The following is a 25021-nucleotide window of genomic DNA, read 5'->3' as shown; positions in this document are numbered from 1 at the left end:
TTTTAAAACTTCTCTTTCTTCTTCATTCAGATCTTTTCTTATTATAATATTTTCCATCCCCACCTCTTTGCTTAATTTCCAGGTCACTTTAAGTATCTCATTTATTACACTTTCTGATGCAAACTTGACTCTCATTGGTCTTGTTTCCCCTTTCTTATAAGGCCCTATCCTCCTTACTTCCTCAATTTCTTTTACCCACTTGTCTCCTTCGGGGTCAATCTTGCCTAATATTCCTCTCACCATGTTCGTGTCTCTCTCGAGTCTTGCGAACCTAACCTTTTCTTCCTCTTCCCTGTTTCCAAATACTACCACACATCTGTTCCTTTCTACAGTTTCTCTCACTATTTTCTCTTTTTTCTTCAGTATTTTCACTACATTTTCTTCCATTTCTTTCTTGTTCATTTCCCTTTCTTCCTGGATGATCTCTCTTAAGCTGACCACTTCTTTCTGCTCTTCTTCTACGTGTGCCCACTTTGCCTTGTGTTCTTCTAGTACATTACTCACCTTCTCCGTTTTATTAGTACTCTCTTCAAGTTTCCTCCTCAGTTCAACATTTTCCCTCTTCAAATTCTTAATCTCTTCATTGGCTGTTTCGTTGGACTGGACTAGACTCTGTATGGTGGTTTCCGTATTTCCTGACACATCCTTTATCACTAGATTCTCTACTTTTTTTTCGAGTTCATTAATCCTCATAATTAATGTTTTCACCAGGTCCATGACATTAGTATTAGCATCAAATCCTTGAAATTCCATTCCATCATTGTTTACATTTTCGGCCATCTTTAACGTACCGGTAAAGTACCTAAACAGCTGTTACCGAATGAGCCACAAACATTCATGTATACTATTGCCAACAAATCTTTACATTTTTGGTAGTCTACCAACTTTCATTATTTTAAATTTAAAGAAAGACCCTAGGAGACAGGACAGACAAAATTCCTGAAACTACTCAAGGTTAGGAGCGATGCCTGGGATGACCTCTCTCTCCGGCTGCTCGTGTGTGTGTGTATGTGTGTGTGGAAGCCTGGGAGGTCGGTCTACCACGCACCACACAGTCAGTTTGAATCTGATGGTCGAATCATGCGTGACTCGAGATCGAGAATCGTTATTTGTGGCTTATTTTTCTGCCTTCCAGTGATTGCTTGCCTTGTCTGCGTAGTGCTAGTGATGCATGTGGTAACACACCAAAGCGGGCTGGTAAAGTGGTGTCACTGACAAAGTTAAAGTGTTGGACAAACTTCAGGGTGGAATGTCGGCGACAATTCTCTGTCAGGACGATTTCCCTTCATTTATTTACATACCAGTTTATTTAGAAAGTACAGTACACTAGTTTTTTACTTATATGAGTTATAAAATCCCCCTGAAAATTAGTTATTAAAGTATTAATTAATCAGTAATAAGTATATTAATAGAATGACGGGGAATTGTCCATGTTTTGACGGTGAATTGACTTGATGGTGAATTGTCTCAGAACTGTATGTTTGGGGTGAGTCAACTGTTCATACAATAAAGAAGGAGAACATAGCATACAGGAGACAGTGAGGGCTAGTGCACCTGACTGTGCTTAAGTGTCTCCACCTACGCCTGTGAATTGTCTTGGAACCGCATGTTTGGGGTGAATGAGTCAACTGTTCATACAATAAAGAAGGCAGAATGTAGCATACAGGAGGCAGTGAGGGCTAGTGCACCAGACTGCTGAAGCGTCTCCACCTACGACTATGCTTGTCAGGTTTCAGTTTTAAATTTCTTATATTTTTGTTGTTTTTAATACTTTATGCTAGTTTATAAGGTGTATGTAGTGCATAAATAGTATTATTCAGATGTAATATACGTATAGACATGCGTAATTATGTGCACACAAGGGCAGAACATATACACGAATTTACCACATATGCGAAGGGTCTGGGAACCTAACCCTCGCATGAATTAAGGGCTTACCTGTATGTATATATACATATATATATACAGTATATATATATATATATATATATATACAGTAATCACTCCAATATCCGACGTAATAGAGCCATAGGTAGGTCCGGATATTGGTTCTGTCCGGATATTGGGCCCCAGCTTATGGACTTGTACTTATGGACCCTAACTCAGAGAAACACCTATACAACTCCCTCTGGACATGCATAGCACCTATTTAAGATCCAAATCACACCAATAAGGCACATAAATGACTGAACTAAATGCAAAAGAAATATAAAATGAGGGTTTAGAAGTAGGTTCATACAATAATAAACATTCTGGTGACTGGCTCCTGGACTGGTACTTATGGACCCTAACATAGCCTAACTCAGAAAAACACCTTCCTACTGCACATGCATAGCTCCTAACACCCTATTCACACCAATAAAGGACATTAAAGAGTAAAATGAGGTAAGTATAGTATGGACAAAAGTACAGTATGAAACATTCTTATGTCCGGATAGTGGGGATGTTCGGATATTGGGCGTCCGGATATTAGAGTGATTACTGTATATACAGTACCCTCGCGTCCAACACGCGTTAGTCCAGCACGATTCGGGTCCAGCACGGAGAGCAATTAATTAGTATTATTTAATACGATTTAATTACTGCAACACGAGTGTGTTAGCATAACATGCACAGAGCTCCGAGAAGTGGGCCAAATCCGTAGAGTTCACTCTAGCACGATCACCCCCGGTCCAACACGGTCATACTGGACATTCCCATGATGATGATAGCCAATGAAAACTTCTGATCAAGTAGCCTTCCCCGCCCGCTATCGTGACGTGATCGTGATGCTGCCCAATTAAAAACGCTTCTGGTATCACGTGATGTTTTGTTTAAATTTCTCCCGCCACAGCGCCACTCAGTTGCATAATTGCATTGGAAGGTGCTTTTTTCTTGCTGCATTTTCTGCCCTTGTTACTGCATTTTACCCTGCTCACGATGCCTAGGAAGCCTTCTGAGAACCCCAAGAAGCGTCGGCACCTCCCTCAGCCCACCAAGCTAGAAAGCATCGAGAGGAAGAAGAAAGGGGAGAGGAAAGTTGACATTGCCAAGGCCTACGACATGAATGAAGCCAACGTGATCATAATAAAAAACTAAGACAAGATCCTGGCAGCCGAAGGCTATCACACGGCACTTCATACCAGGTTTGCCGAGGATACGATGGTAAATCGGAACGGTAACGTGGTAAAATTGCCGACGATACCACGGGCATTTGGAATTCATCTGGATGGATTCCTGCCGAGGATATGGGCAAAACAGTGTGACCAAAACTCAGGCGACCTGACAGAGAATGTATCGTACTACAGCATTGAACATTTAGCCTGACACTGAATACATATCAATATTTTAGAACAAATATCAATCGTTTTGAAACCCTTCTCATCGACGTGCATACCAGTTTATAAACAAAGTTGCTTCTCTTTATTCTCTACCGAGTCAGCGACAGCGATCACTTTCCACAGTCACGAGACGGGGCTCTGGCAACAGTGTGAGAAGCATGCACTTTGCCAAGGATGACAGTGCTAGGACAGGCAGCAGCAGGACCTTCCACGGCTGTGGACGAAGATAGTGACTCTGAGTGTGATTTCGAAGGATTTATGAAGGAGGTTGAGGAGGAGCAACAGCCATTACCCGCTAGTGACGCCAGCAGCCATCCTCTGGGGACCCAGTAGGACTACCTACAGCCTTGGATACCACCTTCCATTCCCAGCAAGCCCACCAACACTATCCTAAAAGGTCAGTTATCATTCATAGCACAGTACCATTTATTATAATTACAATAGTACCATTGACGAATGAAGAAGTGAAGGAACGTTGTGGGGTAGATGTGGATGTGGTTGAAAAGATTAGGAGAAATACACTGAGGTGGTTTGGACATGTGGAGAGGATGGAGAATGAAACACTGACTAAGAGGGTGTATGTAGGTGAGGTGGAGGGGGGGGAAAGGGAGGGGTAGACCGAGGATGAGGTGGAGGGATGGAGTTGAGAGGTATATGAGGGAGGGGGGGGTGAGTTGGGGGGAGGGGAGTCAAATGGTGGGTGACAGAGTGACTTGGAGGCGTTTTGTCTGCGGCCACCCTTTGCGGGATTAGGGCGTCGGGCTATAGATAGATAGACAGATAGACCAATATATGTATAGGTATATGGTAGGTATTTAGGGTGACTTTTCCGAGGGTTGCTGACATAATTCATTTTTCCCCATAAGCTCTATTGTTAGTCCAACACGTTTTTGGTCCAACACGTGACCCATGCATGACAATATTACCGTGCTGGACGCGAGGGTACTGTATATATTCAGTATATACACGAGTATATAATATACCGTATACTGTTGGACCCCTTCTCCCTGAGACAGCCCAGACACCGATTGTATAGCTTACCATGGTGCTTCAAATATGATGGATATTCGAAGCCGTGGTTCAGCACTTCCACAGGATTTTCACTCGTCCGTCACAACATGGTAATTTTAATATGCTCTACTTATGGATGAAAAACAAGTCATTCAGATGCACATTACATAGACAATAGCAAGAAACCTTCCCTGCTCTGTTTGTATTATTCTCTTTGAGAGTTCCAGCTGTGAAGTGTGAAGCACACTCTCAGTCTTGCTATCAATCTACTAAGTTGGTGTGTCCAATCGCTGAACCTATCATTAGCCTTGGCTTCGACTTACTACCACCTAGGGGGGTGTCGGAACTTTGGTTCGTGGGTGTACATACATAGAACTTACTGCTCTTTATCATGGTTCTTACAGGAAATCAATACGTCCAATACTTTTCGAGTAAATGGACAACAAACGTAGAATGCATCTCAGAGCACTGCAAAGTATTACTGGAGGTGAGAGAAAAATACTCTCTTCCCCTGCCTTTACCTAAAAAGTATGTTCCTCAAGTTTTTTTTTTTTTTTTTTTTTTTTTTTTTTTTTTTTTTACAGTACAGTAATCACTCTAATATCCGAACATCCCCCACTATCCGAACATAAGAATGTTTCATACTGTACTTTTTTCCATACTATACTTACCTCATTTCACTCTTTTAATGTCCTTTATTGGTGTGAATAGGGTGTTAGGAGCTATGCATGTGCAGTAGGAAGGTGTTTTTCTGAGTTAGGATAGGTTAGGGTCCATAAGTACCAGTCCAGGAGCCAGTAACCAGAATGTTTATTATTGTATGAACCTACTTCTAAACCCTCATTTTATGTTTCTTTTGCATTTATTTCGGTCACTTATGTGCCTTATTGGCGTGATTTGGGTCTTAAATAGGTGCTATGCATGTCCAGAGGGAGTTGTATAGGTGTTTCTCTGAGTTAGGGTCCATAAGTACAAGTCCATAAGCTGGGGCCCAATATCCGGACAGAACCAATATCCGGACCTACCTATGGCTCTATTACATCGGATATTGGAGTGATTACTGTATATGCTTCCTCATGATGTTGTCAAAACATCGACGCGACTATTACCTGGACAAAAGAGAACATACATAGTTCAGTCAGTTTTTCCTGCCTCACCCGCACCTACATATATATATATTTTTTTTTTTTTTTTTTTTTTTTTTTTTTTTTTTTTAAGTCTAAATGTAAAACATCCAAAGGTTTTTTTTATAATGATATAAGAAACCTTACATGATCACTAGTCTTTTTGCTAGTTACTGATACTGAAGCTGTACTTCTGTACTTTAATTCCTATCATATGTGCACATGTAGACAACAATGCTTATTTGTGTGAAAAATATAGAATTATTGAAATGGGTCTACATACATCTCAACAATATTTGGAAAACTCACTTCTTCCAGTGGTGTTGAGCTGCTGGCAGGACCTTGTAGGGTTTGAAGATGAGGAGATGTAGTGTGTGTGTGTGTGTGTGTGTGTCTGTGGATGTATTTACCTAGTTGCGACATACAAGAAATGAACTATGCTTGTGGGGTCGGTCCCGCCTCTGTTTCTCAATGTCAAATTTTGCTTTAAACTCGTTTAAGTTCTTAGACTGGACGATCTCTTTACCCAGGCTATTCCACAGGTCTATGCATCTATAAGAAAAACTCTTATTTCTTGATATCTTTCAAGCAGCTTGGCTTCTTCAGTTTCATTTCGTGCCCTCTTGTTACTCTTCTGTCCCATGCAAACAGATCTCTGTCAATTTTATCTACTCCCTTCATGGTCCTGAACACTGCAATCATGTCGCCCCTTTCTCTCCTTTCCTCTAAGGAAGGCAAATCCAGTTTTCCAGCCTCTCTGTGTACGACAGCTCTGCCAGACTGGGGACCATCTTGGTTGCTGTTCTTTGTATTCTCTCAATCTTGTTTATATCTTTCTTTTTGTGTGGGAACCACACTACTGCTGCATATTCTAACCTGGGGGCAGATCATGGCCACTATCAATTTTTTCATCATCTCCTCATCCATGTAATGAAATGCTACTCTCATGTTAGTGAAGAGTTTATATGTCTCTCTTATTGTCTTGTTAATATGTTTTTCAGGTAACAAACTATCCTGGACCAGCACTCCCAAATCTTTCTCTTCTCTCACTTTTGTGATTGGTTCATTACCCATCAAACAGTTCAGTGATGGCCTCTTGGTACTTTTACCCATTTCCAATATTTGACATTTCTTTGCGTTGAATTTCATTTCCCACTTCCGGCTCCATTCATCTATCCTATCCAGATCCTCATGCAGCATTTACAGTCCTCCTCATCCTCTACCTTCCTCAAGATCTTTGCATCACCAGCAAACAGACTTGCATAACTGTTCACTCCATCTACCATATCATTTACATAAATCAGGAACAGTACTGGTGCCAACACAGAGCCCTGTGGGACTCTTGTTACTTCCCTCCACCCAGACATCCTGTCCATTATTACTGCCCTCATTTGTCTGTCTCTCAAAAAGTCTCTCATCCATTCCAGGAGGTTTCCCTTCAGTACGCCTATATGCTCTAGTTTCCACATTAGTCTCTCATGGGGTACCTTGTCAAAGGTCTTCTCCATATCTAAATACACACAATCCACCCAACCGTCTCTCTCCTGTAGCACATCAATCGCTCTTAAGTAAAAGCTCAACAAGTTGGAAACACATGACCTTCCACTTCTGAATCCAAACTGACTTTCAGACAAAATATTCATCTGTGATGAGCCGATCTTGATTGTCCCTGGGTATGGTGAGGGAGTTGAAGGCGTGGAAGTGTTTCAGGATCGCCCTGAAACATCTCCCACTCATCACTCGCCGGAAAAGTGGTTAGTCATGGAGAAGGGAACTTCTCCAGTTGTGCCTAATGGTCAGCATTCCGACAATCCCCTAGAAAAAGTAGAGCCCCAGGAACTTGGCCATCTCCTCTTCATTGCAGATACATCAGGCGTCCAATGCAGTCCCCAGGAATGCTGCGTACATGTTGGTCTTGCGGGTGAAATACGTCAACAACTCCTGGATGAAAAACAGTTGGAAGAACTGTAGGGGCGTTGTTGGCGGATCCACCTTCATTCCTGGGGATCCTGTGAAGGGCCCATTATGTGGTGTGAAAGGGCCACTGCTCCACCCTGGATCCTCTGTGGCAACACCTCCCGCAGTGGTGGCAGTGGGTCGGCTTACCGACACCCTTTGGCCTCCTCGGCCACCCTTTGGCCTCCTCGGCCACCCTTTGGCCGCCCCCCGTAGCCAGGCCACGGACCCCGGCAACCTTGTCTTGGTGGTGATGGCTCCAACGACGATGATGATGAGGCTGGCACTTGTTGCTGCCACACATCAGGGTGCATAAAAGCTGCTGGTGACAGTGCCCTCATCAACCAGGCAAGGGACGACGATATAATCGCATCCTACACCAGCTGAACCGCAGACACTGCGGCAGGTGCAGGTGCCAATGTCACGTAACTCGGTCCTGCAACAGGTGACATGGGCTCGGCCAAGGGAGAACTGGAGGCTAGAGGTGGAGAGACCGGGACAGCTGCTGGAGCGAGAGGTCCTAGTGTTAGTGGTGGCTGGGCTGAGGGTCTCACTGGTGGTGGTGGTGGTGTCTGCTCCTATGGTGGTAGGGGTCAAGGCAAAGCCTTCTGACGGGAACGGAGTGGGACGTCATCCAAGTCCTCCTCCCCACTCAAATCATCGCTCTGCATCTCCTCCTCCTCACTCTTGGTCTCCTCCTTGAACAGAACCTTCTGCCACTCATCAGAAGACAACCCTTTCTTCTCCATCGTGGCAAGCACTGAGACACAAAAGTTCAGTCTGAGATTCGGTTCTTTGCTGGGGGGGGGGGGGGGATCACTGTCATGCAACACCTTCCATCAAGAGTAGCACTACGAAAGTGATGTAATATCTTTCCATACAACCAATCGCTGCACAATTTACGAACACTTCACATAAACAATGACTTTTCAATGTCTTTGCATGGTGTAATACCTGTCCACTGATATCTGTGGGTGTGTACCATATACACATTTTTTTTTTTTTTCTGCCCTCCTTTCCCTAAGGTTCCCCCAACACATGATATACACCTTAACTATATCTCCACGAACACTCGTGGCTCACTGCACAAACATTTTACATAAACCATAAGTTATCAACAAATGTCATTGCACGGTGTAATACCTGTCCACTGACATCCGTGGGTATGTTCCATTTTTTTTTTTTTTTTCTTTTTTTCTGCCCTCCTTCCCCTAAGGTTCTCCCAGCACATGATATACATCCTACCTATATCTCTATGAACACTCGTGGCTCATTGCACCAATGTTTCACATAAACCAGAAGTTATCAACAAATGTCTTAGCACGGTACAGTACCTGTTCATTGATGTCCATGGTTGCCCGGTGTCCTTACCTCCTCTGGCCTCCTTCCATTAAGGTCCACTAACACATGCTATACACCCAAAAAAATTTCTCCACAAACACTCGTGGCACACTGCACCAACGTTTCACATAAACTATAAGTTATCAACAGACGTCTGAGCATGGTACAGTACCTGTTCACTGATGTCCGTAATTGCTAGGCACCTTTACCTCCCCAGCCCTCTTTCCACTAAGGCCCCGCTAACATACACTACGCATGCTAAATATCCCTTCACAAACACTCGCAGCAAATTTCACGTACATTTCACACTAAATCATACGCAAATACATGACTACCACAATGATTCCATCCCTACCTCCGCAATTACTCCGTTCCTGACTACGGCATACCATGTGAACGTGACGCAGCAGCTTCGTCTCGAGAGTGCGACGCACTACTATTATGGAACACCACACACTTCTTCACGAACACTCGCAGCATACTGGACGTATATTTCACACTACATCATGTGCAAATATGATATCACTATCAAAATTATTCCATCCCTAACTCCTCCATAATCCCTTCCCGACTAAGGCATACTTGTGACGCCTGCCCCATTCCAGACCATGGCTATGGTGTATGTAACACCTGCTAGTTCAATTATTTCACAAAGCCAGCCACTATATCTTTCACACAATATACAGTTTAGGCATTGGCTTCACTATATATGTAAATATCCTTACAGCATTAGAGGCTAGGGGAAGTAGAGTGGTGAAACCCCGCTACATGAGTCCTGCCCCTAGGCCTAATGACTGATAACAGGCATCACTGCTTTACGAGATATATATATATACTGTATATAACATATATATATATATATATTTTCCATCAACAAAATCAGTTCACAATATACTCATAGATAATAACTATCTATCTATTGCCAGACACCATAATCCCATAAGGGGTGACCATTTGACTTTGAGTTATTTGTTTAACGGAGAGGGCCACTAACCCTTCACCAACCCACTTGTTGACACGTAGAGAGCACGTATGGTTTGGTTATATGGTTACCACCCAGTGTTGTAAATGGTTTCTTCGTTAACAGGAAACCATTTGGCTTGTCACTCAATGTAAAGCCACCTGTAAAGGAAAGAAAAGTAATAAGCAGTGACAGGAAAGATGGGAGAAATAGGAAGAGAGGAGGGCAGGCACAGAAAAAGATTGATAAAGGCTAAGGAAGAAGTAGACAGCACTACAAGTGAGTGGATGACGGTCGCCACCACCTACCACTATAGATATTATAAAACCACAATATGTCACACACAGCACAACCCTACAGCCTGGCTGATCGTGAGGTACTGAGATTTACCGCTCTGCACAGTCCCATACAGGCCATGACAGTATTTCCAAGGGTTTACTTCTGAGGAGAGACGCACCCACTAGAATGCATCAAAATTTGATGCAAATCGCCCAAAACCTTTATTTTTGGTTAATTTGTATCTGCTTTTTCATGCGATTTGCATCCATGTGCGTTTGTCAGGAGAGACACATGAGACGTGATTCGCGTCAACGTGCCTGAAAGGCTTAATTATATTTCTTTTAAGTTTTTATTAAAATGTCTATCTATCTATCTATTGCCAGACGCCTCAATCCCGTTTGGGGTGGCCACAAACAAATCCCCTCCAAGTCGCCCTGTCCCCCGCCATTTCACTGCCCTGCTCCCAACTCACACCCCCCTCTCTCATATACCTCTCCAACCCATCCCTCCATCTCATCCTCGGCCTCCCCCTCCTTCTTCCCCCCTCCACCTCGCTCACATACACTCTCTTCGTCAGTCATTCACCCTCCAAGCTCTCCACATGGCCAAACCACCTCAGTGTGTTCCTCATAACGCTTCCTATCACATCCACATCCACACCACAATGCTCCTTTATATCCTCATTCGTCAGCCTGTCTCTCCATGTGACTCCACAGGCTTCTCTTAAATAACTCATCTCCACTGCTCTCACTCTTGACTTGTGTCCTTCCAACAACGTCCAAGCTTCACTTCCATACGTTAGAGTTGGTATCACAATACTGTCATGTAGTAACTTTTTCACTTCCATGCTCACTTCCCTGTTTCTTAACACTGCTTTCAAAGAACCAGCAACCTTTCTTCCCTGCTGTACCCTTTCAAGCACTTCACCCTCCAAACCTCCATCCTTACCCATCACACTACCCAAGTACTTAAACGTACTCACATTTTCCAATTCCTCACCATCCAACCTCGCTGTACATTCACTGACTTCACCTCTCTCAAAGACCATCACTTTACTCTTCCCTACATTCACCTTTAGATTCCGTTTCTTACACACTCTCCCAAACTCATCCACCAAGCCTTGCAGCTCCCCTTTGTCTTCACTCAACAACACAGTATCATCTGCAAACAACAGTACAGGAAGTTTCCAAACACTATCCTCTCTCACCAGGGCCACTCCAACATCCACTGCCCTACCTCGTACCTCTTTTATTACCCCATCCATGTACAGATTGAACAACCATGAAGACATGACACATCCCTGTGTCAACTCAACTTTCAAAGAGAAAAATTCACTTAGTTCACCATCCACACGCACTGCAGCCTTCGCACCATCGTACATACTCTTCACAGCATTCAACAACTTCCCATCTACTCCATATATTCTTAACACTTTCCACAATCCTTGTCTATCCACCCTGTCATATGCTTTCTCCAAATCCAGGAAAGCCGCATACAACTTCTTTCCCTTCTCTAGAAACTTTTCCATTAAAGATCTAAGAATGAATATCTGATCTACACAACCTCTTCCCTTCCTAAAGCCTCCCTGTTCTTCTCCAACTAATTTCTCTGTTCTTTCTCTAACTCTGTCAATAAGTATCCTACCATACACTTTTCCTATTATACTAAGAAGACAAATGCCCCTATGATTACCACACGCTTCTTTTTCCCCTTTTCCTTTGTACATGAGAATAATTATACCTGACTTCCAATCCTCCGGGACTCTACCTTCCTCCCAGGCCAATCTGCACATCTTCCACATCCATTCTACTACTATCTTTCCCCCATGCTTCAGCATTTCACCACATACTCCATCAATTCCTGGGGCTTTCCCCGATTTAACTTTCTTCATTGCTTCCACAACTTCTATCCTACTGATTTCTTCCTGTCTTCTCACCTCCCTCCTTCTCCCAGCCATTCCCCAGCCACTTATACTCGCATTACTTCCATCCCCTACGTTCAACAATTCCTTAAAGTGTTCTCTCCATCTGCTCACTTTTTCTCCCTTCTCCATTAGTAATCTACCATTTTTATCTTTCACTCCCCTGCTAACTTCACTTCCACCTTGTCTTACTCTTTTCACCTCTTTCCAGAACATTTTCTTACAGTCCCTCCACTTTACACTCAAATTCCTTCCAAATTCCTCATCCACTCTCTTCTTACTAATCTTTTCACCTCTCTCTTTCTTTCTACATATAACTCTCTCTTCCGCCTCTCAACTTCTTCCACGCCCCTATTTCTCATCCATTCATTGTATGCTTTCTTCTTTTGTGCCACAGCCTGTTTCACCTCTTCAGTCCACCATGCTGTTCCTTGCACCCCCCTCCGTCTTCTCTTCCTTCCACACACCACATCACATGCTGCACATACTTCTTCTGTAACTATCCTACACACACCTTCCACGTCTCCCATCTGCTCCAATTCATATTTGCCCAATCGTTCCTCCACTTCTCTCCTATACTCTGCCTTTTTCTCATCCTCTTGTAACCTTTCCACTCTCCTTGCAACTATTCCTTCCTCTCGTCTTTCCCTTCTTCTATTCCTCCATCTTACTTGAATCCTAATTCTGGCCACCACCAAGTAGTGGTCAGAAAGTCCACTCCCCCAACCTCTATAAGCTCTTGCATCCATTAAAATGTGATGTGATGGAAACATTCTAAGTGTACTTTTTTATTGTGTTCATTAGTGCAATAAAAAATAATTACTCAATTAAAACACTTTTTACTGACTAATTTTGCAGACCTGTGTAATCTGGAGGGAGAAATTGTTATTACAGAGAGAAAAAAAAAAAAGTGGAACAGTTAAGCTAAATAAAATCATCTGGCTACACAAACCCCTTATACAGTACCTGACAACCTACAACACAGGTATGATGGGGTAATCGTGACTATTTCTAACCCTTTCAATCTGAGTGGTCTTCTTAGCAAACTATAAGCATGGGGTAGCATCACAAACAAAATTAAGAAGACATCAAACTGATGCTGTAAATGCACACTGTTTCTAACTGTTTTAGTTCAGGAGGTCTCTATGAATAAAACTGTCTTGGGGTAGCAGGAAAAATAATCACTCAATTGACCCTGATGCTACTTTGAACTAACTCAGGCATTTCATTCATAACACCATTTAGCTGCTATATCAGAGAAGAAACATGGTTATAAAAAGGAGGCTTTACTTTTTTTTTTTTTTTTTTTTTTTTTTTTTTAAATAAGAAACAAGAATGTACTCACATTGTTTTTCATAATTAACACACCATGTAGGATTTTTTGTTTCTTTGCCACTGTCTCCTCATTCCACTTTCCGGCAGCAGACGTTGGAGTGGAGGCTGATGTAGTGTCAGAGGAAGAAGAAAGAGGCAGGGTAGGGGAGGGGGTGGATATAGTATGCTTCAAGAGAGGCAGTGACACTTCGACATCCATGTTGGAAGGAACAGAAATGTGACATGTCTCACCATTCCCCGGTTTGTAGCAGTTGATGTTGAATTCCTAAGATGGCAAAAATATAATAAATATACTGTAGATGTAAATATATATATAACAGTATAGATAGATAGACAGATATAGATATATATACACACACACACACACATATATATATATATATATATTAGATCTAATAAAGTAAAAAATTTGCCTCCTAAAGTTCCAATGCCACTTATGAAGCTGATCTGCTAGTTGCTCCCAATTTACAGGTTGTATGGGAAAAGCTGTGGCACTTTAGAACACATCCCTGACTTATAATGAAAAAGTTGTAAGGAAAAAGGTAGTGGTACAGTATTTTAGAACACATCCCTGCCTTATAATGAAGACTGCCTATACACCAATCATCATCAAAACAATGATTTTGATGGAAATATACATATATACAATGTAGTAAATAAGAGGAAAATGGAAAACAAAAATATCTGTACCTAAAAAGCCACAGTAACCACAGTAAAAATTCTCAAATTTAAAACTCTGATTTCTAAAAAAGTCCTCTTTCCAAAAAGGGATGCTGATATCACCTCTCCTCACACAATCAATGTATATCTGTGGAGTCATATATGTACGGTATATACAGTAATCCCGCATTTTTTGCGGATTTTTTGTCTACGGTTTTGCCCCCTCGCGGATTTTCTTAGCATTAATAGGTTCAACTAAAATATCCTTGAATATACAGAAAACAAAATATTTGAAATTCCCGCAGCTTCCGATTGTAGCGCGGTAATCTCACGTCACCCTCTGTCCCTTTCCCGCGGCCCCTCTGCCAGTGTTACCATATCTAGCATAATTTTATTCTTTTAGCATAATTTTGATCAAATTTTCGAGTCTGGAATATTTTTTAGCATATTAGAAGTTTTAGCATCATTCTAGCATAATTTAGAATGGAATGGAATATTTTTGGAATAATTTTATAAAAGCTACAAATGAGAGAGAGAGAGAGAGAGAGAGAGAGAGAGAGAGAGACAAATAAGGTAAGGTGTTTGAATAGTTGGTTACTTTCAGTCTGGGCTTGGTTGGGTTGAATTAGGTTAGGTTAGGTTGGATTAGGTTAGGTTAGGTTAGGTTTTAGGTTAGGTTCGGTTTGGTTCGGTTAGGTTAGGATAAGTTTGAGCTTTGTATTCTACCCATGAAACCTAGGTTTTTCCAATGGATTTGGGTATGATTCATTCAATTTTCAGCTTCATTTCAGTCGGAAATGACCATTTTCTGTGTTTCCCCCCCTCCCTATAACCCCCGATTCCCCAAAGATCCCCCATTATTGCAGGGGGATGGGGGGGGGGTCATCACAAAATCTGGTTATTTCCGACGGAAATGATGCTCAAAATCGAATGAATCACATCAAAATCCATCAGAATAAGGTAAGTTTCGTGGGAAAAAGCAGTATGGGCAGAAAACCGATATTTATCCTCTTACTGTATGTAGGTTCATTTTAATATTTTCATAGTAAACAATACATAATTAATATGTTGCACGAAAATGTATAGAATTTTACCATTTAGCTTCAAGTTAGCATAAATCATTTTTTACTTGGAACAAATTTGCTCAATCTAGCATAATTTTTTCATTGCCCTAACATAATTTCGTTGTTTGGATATGGCAACACTGCTCTCTGCCCCACATTGCTCAGTCCACGCCTGACTGCCTTACGTGTCTGGTGTACTTGTAACCGCACTATGATATGAGCCTCTTGCCTCCCACTTGCTTTCCACATGGCCCCAGGACGTAAGCCAGCCTCACCAAAGGCTAATAATACAATTAGTAAGAACTCCAAAGTGACAAAACGATCAAGAAAAGCTATGACAGCAGAGAAAATTGTGTTACTGGACAAGCAAAGAAACGACCGTGCGAGTGTTTGCTATCACCAGTTAATGCATCTTTTTATTTTGTACTGTTTTGTGAATAAATGTGTAGATAATTGTGTATTACAGTACGGTGTTTACGTTTTTCCTTCATAATGGAGTATGTGCTTTCAATCTTGTAAGAAGGTATTTCGGGATGAGTATGGAGGTTTCGGGGCATTTCGCAGTCACAACAAACACAAGACAATTCGCCTTCATTAATGAAGATGGCTATGGGTGACGCTAGAATATAATTCAAAGGCGACTACAGCGAGGAAGAAACAAGTTAATTATTGACTAAAGGTGCAACTAATAAATAATATCCAGAACCTACGCTACTGAATATAGACTTTGCTGGATCCCCCTGAAATATAGTTATTAAAGTACAGTATTGATTAATTAATAATAAGTATATTTATAAAAGTATTGATTAGTATATTTATAGAATCGGGGAATCGTCCAGGGTGCGAATTGTTCTGAAGGGGAATCGTCCATGTTTTGACGGGGAATTGTCTGACGGCGAATTGTCTAATTTGTCTCGCAACCAGTATGGACATGGACTGCGTGATGGGCAGCATGGTGGACACAAGTGCAAGATTCAATTGTTAATAGAGTATTCGCGGAATTGATTTTTCGCGGGGGTTACAAGAACGTAACTACCGCGAAATATGCGGGATTACTGTATATATTTTAGACGTGAATACAGGTTTGCCCCTACTTATGAATAGGTTACATTTTGAGACACTGCTCGTAAGTCGATTTTTTCGTAAGTCGAACATGCATTAAATACACCTAACCAACCGAACATCATAGCCTAGCCAAGCTTAGGGCCTTTTAAATGTGCTTAGAACACTTACATTAGCCTACAGTTGGGAAAATCATTAACACAAAGTCTATTTTATAATAGTGTTGAATATCTAATGTAATTCCATGTAATTTATTGAATATTTTACTGAAAGTACAAATTCGTAAGTGCGAAAATTTATATGTTGACCATTCGTAAGTAGGGGAAGACCTGTACAAAGAGGTGTAAATTATTAGTAAACTGTACTTCACTATATCTACGGTTTACGGTACTCTATGCAATTAATCACATGATTTACTCATTAGTAAACACAAATTCTACACTCCAAAATTTTCCATTCTTCTTTAAAGCCTTCGGACCCAGGTAATCCAATCTCAGGGTCTGTACTGTATCAAGATCACACAAATGAGTCATTAGCATATAACTCCAATTTCCAAATGTCACACAGGATATGAAACATCATGCAGGTTGTATTTTTTTTTTTTCCATAATAATCCATCTCATTCAGCTTAAATGGGTAAAATGGTTTTTGTTATTTTTATTTTTCAAATGCAAGTGGGTGTTCCTTGAAGCTGACTTTCTTACAGACTATTTCTATATCAATTCGTGTACTACCGAGTGATACCACTACAAGATATCTCATTTTATGCTCCTACTTTGAAGTTTCATAGCAGAGTAGTTAAAAAGGAAACCTAACTTTTAAAACAGCACACTAACTAGCTGGTGTAGTATGGGAACACTGTGTTGCAGCAACTTTAAGCTTTAGTCTAACACTAGCTGCATCATGCCAAGTCATTTAGCCACTGCAGTACATATACTTCACAACTGATTAATTAGAAATCAATAATTTTTCTCCCTATCGGATGGAACCAGGATTCCGAGGGCTTGAGTGGTGAGTGAATGGGAGTGTGGTCCATTCAGTTGGGCAAAGTTGGTTAGTACCTTACTCTATTATGTTTTTTCCTGGCTCACTGGACCCTATCTCACATCTACTTAGGGTGGGAAATGCCTAGATAATGATGCCACTACCGCTGCCATCAACGATGATGATGATGATGATGATGATGATGATGAAGATTACAGAAATCCAGGCAAGTCATTTTCCCAAAGCATGCCATATTTTTGACAGCTGACTGCATATACAACTTATACACAACTCAAGTGTACAAGAGTTATAAATACAGTTCCTGACCTGCATGATCTTCTGCATGAGGAACTCCATCTTCGCATTCTCCCCGTGCACCAACAACACATTGCGTGGCTCACAGTGCCGCACCAGCTGCATGATACCCTTGGCATCAGCATGAGCACTAAATGACATGTACTGCCAAGAAGAGAGAGACATAAAAATTATCTATCCTGCAGCAGAGGCATAACAGCTTTAGAGCTCTCATTAACACACACGAAATCTCATCTCACTGCAGATTACAAAATCATATACTATACAGAAACATTATGGTGAATTCAGTATCAGGGGGTCAGTGTATATGCAAGAAACCTCAGTAGTGCAAATCAAACAAACAGTAACACCGCACTCAATAACAGGCAAAGTACATTGGCCCACTACTAGACAGTTCTCACTATCTACCAATGATCAGCTCTTCAGTCATAGTGTGCTGCAAAATTATCAGGTACTGCAGAAATACAGTATATATCCATAAATTTCTATTTCAGGTTTGTCAGGCAAGTAGGACAGTACAATCATGCACTGTTTAACCATATCATTATTGCCTCTTTAGGTAATTTATTAGTAAATTTTTACCCTGCAGCACAGATGCAAAATTAATGAGAACAATGCATGCTTACCTTATTATTTTTTGGAGATCAACGTTGTCACCAAATAACATACTTTTAAGATTACTTTAACCCCTTCTCCCCAAAGAGGTCTTCCTAAAATTGAACAAAATTGTCTGACAGTTGGGAAAATAAAACAGCAATGCAGGGATTACCATTACAGAAAAATGTTTCTAACTCCTTCAGTTGTGTTACACAAGCATTGTAAAGACTATCAATGAATTCAGTAATTATTCTCCTCACATCCAGAAGTGATTCAAAATCTATTCATAGTTCACTCCTCTATCACTTTGCCACCAGGTTCTCCAACCACCACTTCCCATATTTATCATAATGATAGACATCTCTAAAAAATCACACACCTGTACAGTATTGAAATTAGAGAGACTTATGTTTCTCAGAGATATATCTATCTATCTGTCTACTGTCAGATGCTTTAATCCCGTAAGGGATGGCCACAAAAAAATTGCCTCAATGTCGCCCTGTCCCCTGCCATTTCATTGCCCTGCTCCCAGCTCACACCCCCCTCTCTCATATACCTCTCCACTCCATCCCTCCACCTCATCCTCGGCCTCCCCCTTCCCCCCCCCCTCCACCCCACTCACATACACACTCCTCATCAGTCTCTCACTCTCCATCCTCTCCACATGGCCAAACCACCTTTGTGTGTTTCTCCTAACGTTTCCTATCGCATCCACATCCACACCAAAACGCTCCTTCACTTCGTCATTTGTCAGTCTGTCTCTCCATGTGACTCCACACGCTCCTTTCAAAAAACTCATTTCCACTGCTCTCACTCTTGACTTCTGTCCCTCCAGCAAGGTCCAAGCTTCACTTCCATACATTAGAGTTGGTATAACAATTGCTGTCATGTAGTTGCTTTTTCACCTCTATGCTCACTTCCTTGTTTCTTATCACTGCTTTCAAGGAACCAGCAACTTTTCTCCCCTGTTGCACCCTTTCAAGCACTTCACCCTCCAAACTTGCATCCTTACTCATCACACTACCCTCATCCAACCTCACTGTGCATTCACTGACTTCACTTCTCTCGAAGACCATAACTTTACTCTTTCCTACATTCACCTTTAGATTCCGTTTCTTACACACTCTCCCAAACTCATTCACCCAGCCTTGCAGTGCCCTTTTGTCTTCACTTAACAACACAGTATCATCTGCAAACAACAGTACAGGGAGTTTCCAAACACTGCCCTCTCTCACTAGGGCCGCTCCAACATCCACTGCCCTACCTTGTATCTCTTTTATAACCCCAGCCATGTACAGACTGAACAACCATGGAGACATGATACATTCCTGTTTCAACCCAACCTTCAAAAAGAAAAATTCACTCAGTTCACTATCCACACGCACTGCAGCCTTAGCACCATTATACACACTCTTCACGGCCTTCAACAACTTCCCATCTACTCCATATATTCTTAATACTTTCCACAATCCTTGTCTATCCACCCTGTCATATGCTTTCACCAAACCCATGAAGGCCACATACAATTTCTTTCCCCTCTCTAGAAATTTTTCCACTAAAGATCTAAGAATGAATATCTGATCTACATGACCATTTCCCTTCCTAAAACTTCCCTGTTCTTCACCAATTAATTCTCTGTATTTCCCTAACTCTGTCAATAAGAATCCTACCATATACTTTTCCTATTACACTAAGAAGACAAGTGCCCCTATGATTACCACACACTTCCTTTTCCCCTTTTCCTTTGTACAGGGTAACAATTATACCTGACTTCCAATCCTCCATGACTCTACCTTCCTCTCAGGCCAACCTGCACATCTTCCACATCCATTCTACTACTATCTCTCTCCCATGCTTCAGCATTTCACCACACACACTCCATCAATTCCTGGGGCTTTCCCCATTTTACCTTTCTTCATTGCTTCCACAACTTCCATTGTACTGATTTCTTCCTCCACTCTCACATCCCTCCTCCTCCCAGCCATTCCCCAGCCACTTATACAGTACTTTCCTTCTCTATGTTTAACAATTCATTAAAGTGTTCTCTCCATCTGCTCCCTTCTACACTAGTAATCTACCATTTTTATCTTTCACTCCCCAACTAACTTCTTTGGAACCCTGTCTGACTCCCTCTACCTCTTTCCAGAACATTTTCTTACATTCCCTCCACTTTACACTCAAATTCCTTCCAAATTCCTCATCCACTCTCTTCTTACTCTCTCTTACTAATCTTTTCACCTCTCTCTTCCTCTCTACATATAACTCTCTCCATCTCGCAACTACTTCCACCCTCGTTTCTCATCCACTCAATATATGCTTTCTTCTTTTGTGCCACAGCCTCTCTCACCTCTTCATTCCACCATGCTCTTCCCTGCACCTCCTTTCATCTTCTCTTCACCCCACACACCACCTCACATGCTGCACAGATTTCTTCTGCGAATATCTTGCACACACCTTCCACATCCCCCATCTGCTCCAATCCATATTTACCCAATCGCTCTTCCACTTCCCCCTTATATTCTGCCCTTTTTCCATCCTCTTGTAGCTTTTCCACCCTCCCTGTATGAACTATTTCCTCCTGTCCTTCCCTTCTTCTATTTCTGCACTTCACTTGTACTTTGATTCTGAAGATTACCAAGTAGTGGTCCAAAAGTCCACTCCCCCAACCTCTATATATTCTTGCACCCATTACACACCTTCTCATCCTTTCATCCACACACACACATAATCAATCATTGCCTTCTGTTCATTCAGTTCACCACCCACCCTTCTCATCACTCGCCTGGATCATTTTCTGCCTGAAGAGGGTATTAGCTATCACCAACCCCAAATGTCCACTAAAGCACTGCCATTCTCATTCATCTCTGCAGGCACACCCCACTCACCAACTACTCCATCCACCTTCACATTCCCTACTTTTCCATTCATATCTCCAATCAAGAACACTCTCTCAATCCTTTCAAAGTATTCCACACATGCTTCCGCATTTGTCCGGAACTCTTCTCTCACTCTGCTTGCATGATCTTGAGTTGGCGCATACACACACACACAATCATCCGCAATTGTAGTCCAACTTTCAATCTTACCCACACAATCCTTGAGCCAAGTGATCCATACTCTCTTATATTCTCCTTCCATCTGTTACTCACAACAATACACACTCCTTCTTTTGCCCTCTCACTCCTGCCTACTCCTGCACATACAGTATATCCCATCCATATTCCCATTCTCTCACACTTTCACCTCATCATTTAGTTTCAGTTAATCCACATACACCCACTTTTGCACCCTCAAGCTCCTGGACAATCTCTCTTTCTTTCACCTCATCTTTTGCACCCCTTACATTCCATGTAGGTATCCATACCAGATATCATCCCACTAAATTTTAATGTCTGAACAACAAATTCAAAGTTATGAATATGAGCTATGCAGCAAAGCACCTCATGGCACTGCCCTCATCTTTACCTTTTACCTTTATACAGAAAGGATTGTTAAAGTTACTGGGAGTGAGAAGTGTGTGCAGCAACACAAGTTATTGATATGTGACATGGTACTTAAGGAGTGGATGATGAAAAAGAGGACCTATGCACCTAGGAGGAAACTACAGAAGCTGAAAAACTAAGCAGTAAGGGATGCCTTCTATGGGAAGATGAGGAGAGTGATGGCTGAACAGGGAGATGCTGATAGAAGTGTCAATGAACAGTACAGAGCCCTCACGGGCAATTTCTTGTGAGTTACTGATTCAGTATGTGGATGGACAAGAGGCCCACCAAGACATATTGTAAAGTAACTTGGTGAAGGGATGAGGGTGTACAAGCTGCAGTTAAGGAGAAAAGAAGGCTCTCCCGGGAATGGAAGAAGGGTGGTAACAGAAAGGAATACTTGGCTCTGAAGTGCAGGGCTAGAAAAGAGGTTTACAGGATGAAGTCTGAGTCACAGAGACTTTTACTTGATAACATATATTCAGTGGACAGGAAGAACGTGATATTTAAGGTGGTAGTCAGATGAAAAGGGAGAACAGGGACATGGTAGGTTGGCAGTGTGCGAAGAATGATAAGGAAAGGGTAGTGGTGAACAGTGGGGATATTAAAGTCGCATGGAAAGCGCATTACAGCCAGTTGTTGAATAAGGAGTTTGACTGGGACAGGGAAGGTTTGGAGCCAGCAGATCCAGTGTTTGGCCCTTGGCCTTTAATTGACACTGCTACTGTGAGCAGAGCAATAGGCAGGATGCAGGTGGGGAAGGCAGCAGGTGAGTCTGGGTTGACTGCTGAAATGATGAAGGCCTCAGGAGATAAAGGAATGAGGTTAGTCACTGACCTGATAACTACGATTATATATGACCGTGTTGTTAAAGATGATTGGTGGAAGACTATAATCGTATGTGTGCAAAGGGAAGGATGATGCCCAGGAAAGAGGAAATTTTAGGGGCATAGAGGTTATGGAGAGAGTTCTAGACAGTGTGATTAGAGAATGGGATAATATTCATGAGGTGCAGTTTGGGTTTATGTCAGGAAAAGGGACCACTGATGCCATATTCATTGTTTGACAGCTTCAGGAAAAATATATAGGAAAGAAAAGGGAACTGTACTTTGTTTTTGTTGATTTGGAGAATGCCTCTGACACAGTCCGTACAGAGGTGGTGAAGTGGGCAATGTGAAAGCTTGAGGTCATGGAGTGGCTGCTTAGGGTGGTTATGGCCATATTCCAGGTAAGGGTGAATGGGGATTTAAGTGATGAGTTTTCCACCAAATGGTGTGCACAAGAGGTTAGTATTGAGCCCCTTTAAGTAGTGGTGGTGGTGGTGGTGGTGGTGGTGGTGGTGGTGCTGGTGGTGGTGGTGGTGGTGGCGGCGGCGGCGGTGGTGGTGGAGTGAGAGGACGTGTGCCAGGCGCTCTGTGTTATCGTCTCGAAATCATAGTAAAAATGATTGTGGGCTCTTAGAAATTGATACCCACTCCAGCATTAAGTGGACACTGATGCATATGTGAAAGAAAATCTTAAATATCAGCTATATATTGCTTGTAAAATGTGAAAAATTGTGATAACTACGGTGTGAGGGACAGGAAGGGTGTGTGTGTGTGTGTGTGCAGGGACCGTTAGCGAGCGAGGTGCTGACCTGAGAGGGTTATCTGGACTGGTGTCAACACCATACATTATATCATCAGCCACCCGGGACCCCGCCGCCACATGTGCGCTGCCCCACACACCCAGAATATAAGTATCGCCACCCTCACTTACAAAATAAATACCTCTATGAAGCCTATTTTTCAATTATTAACTTTGTCCAAAAATAACAATGAGACGTGGGATGCCTGTCACACACCTCTTGCTCACTCCATTATCCTTGGAGCACTAACTCCATTTCCCTAACACATCAGCTGTTACCACACACTGAATATCACCCACTGATCACTAGCATACACACCACCTAATAATACTTTATAAACACTGTATCAAACACTAAATATAATAACAACTACCACTAACTATACAACAATCACCTACATACACACCACCAGCATAGCCAGGTGGTATAGAAGTGTGGTATACAAAAACATTTAGGTAGGGAATCTTACACACACCTTAGATGACACTGTATTGTAAACACATCATACATACAGACACACACACAATGACTGTTCTTAAATAACTATAAAACATATTATACATAGAATCTCATCATATAAATATATAACCAATCACAGTAGATAAGTCTATAATATAATAATAAACAGTACAGTAGTAATTAAAACTTTAATTTTAATAAATAAAATTAATAAATATAACTTCAATTAAATAACAAATTTAAACATAGTACCCTAGTTTTAAGCACATTATTATTATTAAATACAATAGTAATAAGAGTATTTTTAATATAATATCTGTATAATAGGGCTAATGTAAACTCCATAAAATTACACACTAGAACTACTTACTCAACCCTCTCAAAATTCTCTTTTATATTCAAAAGAAATACTAAAAAAACCTTGTTAATGCCAATGTGCCTTAGTAAACCAAGGTGCCTCTATCTTACCACACCACAACCACACATCACATGTCACAACACCAACACACACACACGCACACACACTGTCCCAACGCCACACACCACACCACACTCACCCCTATACCATAGCGTCCGAAGACCCAATGTCACTAAACTACACACACACACACTGCCGCTACGCCACACACCACCCTCACCCCTACACCTTAACGCCTGAAGACCCATTACTAATAAACAAGGCTCCACATTATTGCACCACACCAATTGGCCACCTACTTAACCCTTGAACAAAGAAGCGTTGTTTTACTTCATATCAAACTTTAAATACATATCATTATCAGTTCAGTCGATTATTAGTATAAAACAGAACAATTAGATATTAACTGATATGCAAAACTAGAGAAAAACGAGCAAACTGCTTCATAACTTAATCATATTATCTACAAACACAGAAGTAAAACAAGCCATTCTTCACTTATATCAAACCTTAATTTAAAATTGGTATAGTAAAATTGTAGTTCTAGTAACGTTATATTTAATTCTCATTTAAAAGTACAGTACTACAAAAAATAGCCATAATTATTATTATTAATACTGTACCACAGTATAAAAACTTTAACACCATGGCCACCCCACAGTATTGTTGTCAGTGCTCCAGTAGGCAGCATAAGTGTATCAGGTGCTCATGTGCAACAAATAGGTCACCGTGTACATACTGTAGGATGGGACCTTTCTGTATGAATGTGTTAGGGAATCACAGCCCACCAGAAGCGGCACTTGACCGCTTCCAACATGGCGGGCGACAGATTGGTGACATGGAAATTGATGGGGCGGTCACTGACAATATGCACAATCACACGGACATGCGTGGTGGTGAAAGACCCCGTGGTGAAGCGAGGGATAGGGATGGACGCCAAGATGCGAGAGATATGGAAGCGCTGGGTGGGTTAAATGACCATGGGGAAGTGAATAGTAGTGAAGCTGGGGGTGAGGAACATCAGGAGGTTTATAATAGAAATGAAACTCAGGATGAAGACCACCATAGAGGAGTGCATGAAAGAGGGAATCATCCAGGTATTATA

At 41.7% G+C, this 25021-nt stretch overlaps 1 protein-coding gene across 1 annotated transcript in view; it reads right to left on the bottom strand.

Moving 5' to 3' along the window:
* Positions 1-25021, bottom strand: part of IntS11 (integrator complex subunit 11) — a 379978-nt gene that overhangs the window by 137557 nt on the left and 217400 nt on the right. Inside the window, exons 10-11 of the mRNA XM_080275659.1 lie at positions 17346-17477; positions 13259-13513 (exon numbers count right to left, since the gene is read on the bottom strand). Of these exons, the coding sequence (XP_080131785.1) occupies positions 13259-13513; positions 17346-17477 (387 nt within the window). The remainder of the gene's footprint in view (positions 1-13258; positions 13514-17345; positions 17478-25021) is intronic.

This window comes from Coenobita brevimanus, chromosome 62 (genome assembly GCF_032717465.1).
Source record: "Coenobita brevimanus isolate Jiangsu-jjx chromosome 62, ASM3271746v2, whole genome shotgun sequence".
Classification (NCBI taxonomy): Eukaryota; Metazoa; Arthropoda; class Malacostraca; order Decapoda; family Coenobitidae; genus Coenobita; species Coenobita brevimanus.
Note: the sequence above shows the minus strand (reverse complement) of the source record. Positions and strands in the feature narration are given on the sequence as shown.